This window comes from Mercenaria mercenaria, chromosome 12 (assembly GCF_021730395.1).
Source record: "Mercenaria mercenaria strain notata chromosome 12, MADL_Memer_1, whole genome shotgun sequence".
In the NCBI taxonomy this organism is placed as follows: domain Eukaryota; kingdom Metazoa; phylum Mollusca; class Bivalvia; order Venerida; family Veneridae; genus Mercenaria; species Mercenaria mercenaria.
In genome coordinates, this window is record NC_069372.1 from 51155126 (window position 1) to 51161344 (window position 6219).

Genomic DNA, 6219 nt, shown 5'->3' on the forward strand with positions numbered 1-6219 from the left:
GGCTAGGTAGCCGGTTCCGGCTCTATATATACATATCGTATATGAACATGTAAGTCAAGGTAGCCGGCTCTTTCATAAACTGTATGTATAAGGGATCATTCTTATGTTAGTTTAATAAATTACATTTCTTGTGATGTATTATATACTATTTGTGATTTACCTGTTTATTTCGCCATATTTACGCACTTATATCATATCGGCCGACATTTTGTTATGTTATCAACGAAAGATCAGAGTGTCGTTATCGTCATCGTAACCAATCTTAATTGGTTCTAATTGTTTGTTTGAACATATGAACTCTTTATTCTAAAGCAGCGTATGCTAAATTACATATCAAAAGGATCGCCGACAGTTGACATCATCTATCAAAGTGATTTTAAATATTTAACAAACAACAAAAAAATCATTAAAATATTTAAGAATTTATAAACACGCTATTTAAACACGCCTTCGTGAAAATATTCCATTGTCTCCCTTATCGGTGAAGATACATTTCGATATCACACTGCAAACAAACAAATATCCTCTATGTATTTCATACTCAAATGGAATATACAAATTAACTTTTCAATTTTCTTATTTCCTTCTTTCATATTATCTAAACTGATCTAGAAGTACATACTTTTGAAATACAGAGTTCTACGTCGTCTGTTGTAATAGCAGTGGATAATATACGGTGATATACACTCATATCGTCTGAAGACCTCATGTATGTTGGCAACTGACGCAAACCGAGTGTCACTTATACATGTTTTGTGTATACTACTCTTCAAAACGCTGTCATCTACTTGAAGTACCATTTGTATTCAGGAATAGGGTTAAATAAAGGGGCTGCACTATTGCAGAAGTCTCCGAGTACTAAAATTGCTATAAACCACTACTGGATGCACATACCATTAAACATGGTTTAAAACCCTGTAAAATACCCATTAAAATAGGAAAAACCGTAAATTAACCCTATAAATTCTTGCATCACTTTATTTAACAGGTTTCACAATATTAATGGGTTACATGTTAAAATACCATTAAAACACCTATTTTTTACCATGAATCATGCCATTAAAAATTAAGTTTGGTAGCTAAAAGAGTTAATGGCTTTGAAAAAAATAGTAAAATTCTGTATATTTTGAATTTAACAGGATTATTCATGGCCATTAAAATTGATTTAATGCCCATTAAATGTTCAGGTTCTGTACGGTTTCATTTAAAATAAACTTAATGGCCCTTAACAGCAATGTGATGCCCACTAAATCCTTCATTCTGTAAAATGTGATTCGTATATTTTCTCTTCTTTTTTGGTTTTTGGCTTGCACTCCCATTGAATGCTTATAATTCCAGTCCCATATTGTTCTAAAATGGACTTTAATCACAATTAAAACATACTATGCACACATTATCTATAATATATCATGATGTTATATTTAGTTGCATTAAAGTTATTTCCCCTTGATGCAGTTACGCCATTGTTTTTCAAATGTTTGCCAAATTGTGTTCCTACAAAAAATCGGATTTATTTCAATGAATGTCGGATGAAAACATATTAATTTATTTGATAACATCAATCTACATTATTTTGGTAAAGGTAAATATGTATTGATGCATGCCACTTTTCTGTTTTTTTTTTGTTTTTCCTGTCCAAATAATTAGCATTTGTATAAGAAAAAGGGTGGGGTAAGGAATTTACATTATAAAATGTGCTCAGACCAGTTTAGATTTTCAAATTAATTTTCCAATCCTTGAGTAGAAACTAAGGTTTATAGAGAAGTGGACAGTACACATGATTGTGAAGATTTACAGTCTGACTTAAATTCATTTGGGGCATGGGCAGATCAATCGCTTCTTCGTTCCGATAAATCAAAGAGTGTGGTACGCTTGATTGGGGAGGGGGGAACTTGTGATGCAATCCATCAAACATTTGCTCTTAGCTGTTTAAGTGCATGCACCTGAGCACAAAGTACTGAAGCAGAGCTAAGTTGTGATTGCCCATTGTGCGCTGACATTGTCATCAACAGTTGCTTTTTGAATACACCTGATGCCTAATGTCTGTACCAATAAAAACTTGGTCAGAATGTTGGTCAATATTATAATGTTGAATAGTTAAAACTACCCACATGGTCACTTGATCTATTAAACCGGTACCTGTAAACCTTTCTCAGAACAAAACAAGACAATACAAAATCCATTTATTTTCTCATTTCATATGAACATATGACAGAATAAGGATACAATATGACAACATGTACGAGGCTGTTGCATGTGTTTGCATTACAAAATAATGAGAGAAAAAAGAAGAAACAAATATTCATCTAGCATTTTACAAAACAGTACATATGTATAGATACTATTACACGTGTAGTAATACGTAGTTTAAATCAATACGGCAAAAATAAATATGAAGTTGATTATCTTAAGATGTCTAATTCTTATGGCAAATTTTCATGGCCCTTAATATGATATACCATTAAAATATTACTGACCCATTAAAATTGAATCTGGCATATTTAATGAGACCATTAATCAATTTTTTAATAATTAATGGGCATTAACAGAGTATTAAAGAATTAATGGCCCATTAGTTCTTACTAATTAATGGGAATTAAGGGTATTTTTAATGGCACATTAATTTCATGCCGAGTTTTAAGGAGCCTGTTAACTTATTTTAATGGTTTATTTTAAGCAGCTTTTCATGGCCATCAAAGTCATTTTAACAAGGTATATTTTACCAGGGTTTTAATATACATATTTCATGGCTTTTTAATGTATGGCATTAAAACTATGGTCGTGAAAATCCCATTAAATAGTAAGAACTAATGGGTGAATTTTAATGGTGACCTGTTAAAACTCTGTTAAAAACGTTTGAAAAAATTAAGGCCAATTTCATGACCCTTTTAATGGCATGTGCATGCAGTAGTGAAACCAGAAGTCATTTTAGTCATTCACTATCGGTGATTTGTCGTTGCAAAACATTTCTTTTTAAGAGAAATCGATGTTCAATCTGTTTGCAAAGAAATCGTATATAAGTTATCAAGACTCTAGAAAATTTCTGGCTCTAGATAGGTCCGGCTAGGTCTGGCCTTTAGACACTATCTAAACTTAAGTTGATCAGTTACTGTATATACCTATTTGGAAAGGGGAATATTTTTCTTTACTAAAGTACAGGTGATATTCATTTTTAAATGTTTGATATTTGTTAAATGACATTTTCAAAGAGTAATGTCTTTGCTTTGTCCATAGACTGTTTCTCTTTTTCTCTTAAAATTGAAACAAAACAATGCACATAATTTCGGTAAAAACACTTCTTTTGTTCTGCAAATGGAGATGATTTAATAAGCTAGTACACTGCTTGCTATAGATTTTGGATCATTAATTTGCTCAATGGGAATTCCGATATTTATTGGTTGGAAATTGTTTATGACGTGTTACTTTCATATTTCTAAATTATTAGTCTCTACAGACCGCTGAACGATATTAATGCAATCTATATGTGATACGTGAGATAATTCAATACCAAAGTGTCCTTGTTTGGCTTATACCTCTTAGATGTTATTATAAAAATAATGATAATAATGATAATAATAATAATTAGTATTATTAATCATAGTAAAATGTAAACCAAATAAGAACACTACTCATGATTATAAAGATAACGATGATCTTAATTTATCATTATCGTTGTTTATGTCAAAACTATTGGATAAAAAAAATATGAGTGAAGTAATAGTTTTGAAACTTAGTAAGTACATATTTCTTCTTTGAGAAACCTATGACATGACCTACGTATTAGTATGTCTTTCCTGCCTGTTGTGTCACTTTTCCATTCACAACACTGACAGTTTCCAACTAAGAAAGATATTGTGGCAAGATCAATAAAATCCTAGGCCATTAGTTATGTAGGTTTTAGAAATATTTAATTACTATCCACCTCTGTTTTATGATAAAATAAAAAAGTGGCGTCTTTTGCTTTTAATTTCCAACTTTTAAGGTTTCAACACATACTGTTTAACGTTATTAGGTACTGTCTTACTGCAGCGTACAACAGTATACTTTATAAATTGTATCATTTTATAATCTTTATAAGTGTTGGAAATGGCATAGACAAATCTTTAGCATTGGGAAACCGAAATGCAGGAAGCGCAACGACAAACCACTGTTTCGTAATGTTAAAGACTTCATTTAAGAGCCTCTGTCCCCACCTGGTGCTTTACACACTGTGCTATGCAGCTCTAAATAGGCCAGGCTCTATCACTCTGTATATTTTAGTATATGATTTACAGCAATGAATAATTAAAAATTTGAAAACAGTTGTGTACAAACATGTCATAACTGAATGTTTCTAGGATGACCCTTACCCTGTTAAATTTCTAAAATGAACTGGTCCATCATTCAATTTGGGCAGTGCCACTTATTATCAAAGGGATGTTCACTGAAAATTTACTGACTGAATAGCGAACAGTGCTGACCATGATCAGTCTGCACGGAAGTCGCAGCAGGCTTAAACTTAACATTTGCGCCATTGATAATACGGTAATAAGTAGACAAGCATAATACACCAAACACATTTAGATATATTTTAAGTATTTGTCTTTCCATTGTGGGTCAAAGTAAAGGGCACGAATAAAAGGCAGGCAAGGAATGAAAACCAAAAAAGAAAGATTTATTATATTAATTATTTTTTGCTTGATGAAAATTGTCTCATCTACTCATTTTTACTTATAGGCTATGGTACAATCACACCAAAGACGGACGCAGGGAGGGCTGTCACTATATTATACGCTCTTATCGGAATACCTCTAACTGTACTGTGCATCACAAACATTGGAAGAGGAATGGCGTCAGTCTGCCGCGCAATTTATGGCGGGACTTTCTGCGTAGAATGCCGGCAACAGTTTTTCAATTCATTAAAAACACGTCGCCTCAGCAGCATTGCAACGGACGACTTTGAGCTTGAAAAAGTGAATCAAGATGGCGTATCGGAAACGGAAGTAGTTATACACAAACACCAAGAGGTTCCGATATTCATCAGTCTAATCCTCGTGACACTGTATATACTTTTTGGCGCCATAATGTTCAAATTTTGGGAGGGTAATTGGAAAATTTTTGAGAGTGCATATTTTTGTTTTATAACATTGAGCACTATCGGATTTGGTGATTTTGTACCAGGATTTTCTGACAAGGATTGGGACAATCAAGTAAAGCAGGTTGCATGCTCTTTATATTTGTTAATTGGTCTTTCTACCCTAGCTATGTGTTTTGACCTTATGCAACAAAGGGGCAAAGAAATTGCAAACCAGTTTGCAAGTTTTATTGGTCTTGTCAGAAAAGATAAGGCGGATAGGCATGAGAATCACGTGTAGTTACCATTTTAAACGTTATTGTCCGGATGTTTGCATATAAATCTTCTGAACTTTTTGATGCGTTTTATATAATATTTATATTTATACATGTGCTTTGTGAAGCTTGTTACATTTCAATAAATTCTACATCTTTGGCTTGAAATGTGTCCTTAGTTTTGATAAAAGTGCGTAGGCTTTTTCAATTCGTTCTTTTATGCATAAAAATCTGTTACAGTTATCATAGCTGAAACAATTTTTGTTTCTGTACTTCTCCAAAAGTTATTTTCATGGAGTATCTTAGTAACACACAGTCGAGCCTCTGCACAAATACCAATTTTGGAGAGGTCTCTATTTACAGGTAGTTTTCAGACACATTCTGAATTCTTAACTTATCAGAAGGTCTTAATTCGCTTTGGTCAAATTTTCCTACTAAACGACTAAATGTTACGTGAGTATAAATATGCCGATCATCAAACACCTACACATTTTCTAATATATTCCATGACTAACTGAACTTAGCATGTCTAAAGAATGGTATTTGAAGTTGCAAATTTATGGACCGGAAATTTTGATACATTATGAAAACATGTATGTCATACTGTACACTTTCTTAAACTGCAAATAAACCGCCAAATCTATTCCAGCGCGAAGGCATATATGGCTTACTGTAAAGTATGCTAAGTTTCAAATGGGGTCCCAATATCTACGATAACATATTTGCCATACTGTAGACTTAACTAAGTTTCAAATGGGTCCCAATATCTACGATATCATATTTGCCATACTGTAGACTTAACTAAGTTTCAAATGGGGTCCCAATATCTACGATAACATATTTGCCATACTGTAGACTTAACTAAGTTTCAAATGGGTCCCAATATCTACG

At 32.8% G+C, this 6219-nt stretch overlaps 1 protein-coding gene across 2 annotated transcripts in view; it reads left to right on the forward strand.

Annotated features, from left to right (window-relative positions):
- Positions 1–5482, forward strand: part of LOC123535175 (uncharacterized) — a 28011-nt gene extending 22529 nt beyond the window's left edge. For both annotated transcript variants that reach the window (XM_053520039.1, XM_053520038.1), the window contains exon 3: positions 4717–5482. In XM_053520039.1, the coding sequence (XP_053376014.1) occupies positions 4717–5354 (638 nt within the window). In that variant the 3' untranslated portion in view covers positions 5355–5482. The remainder of the gene's footprint in view (positions 1–4716) is intronic.
- Positions 5483–6219: the final 737 nt, after the last annotated feature.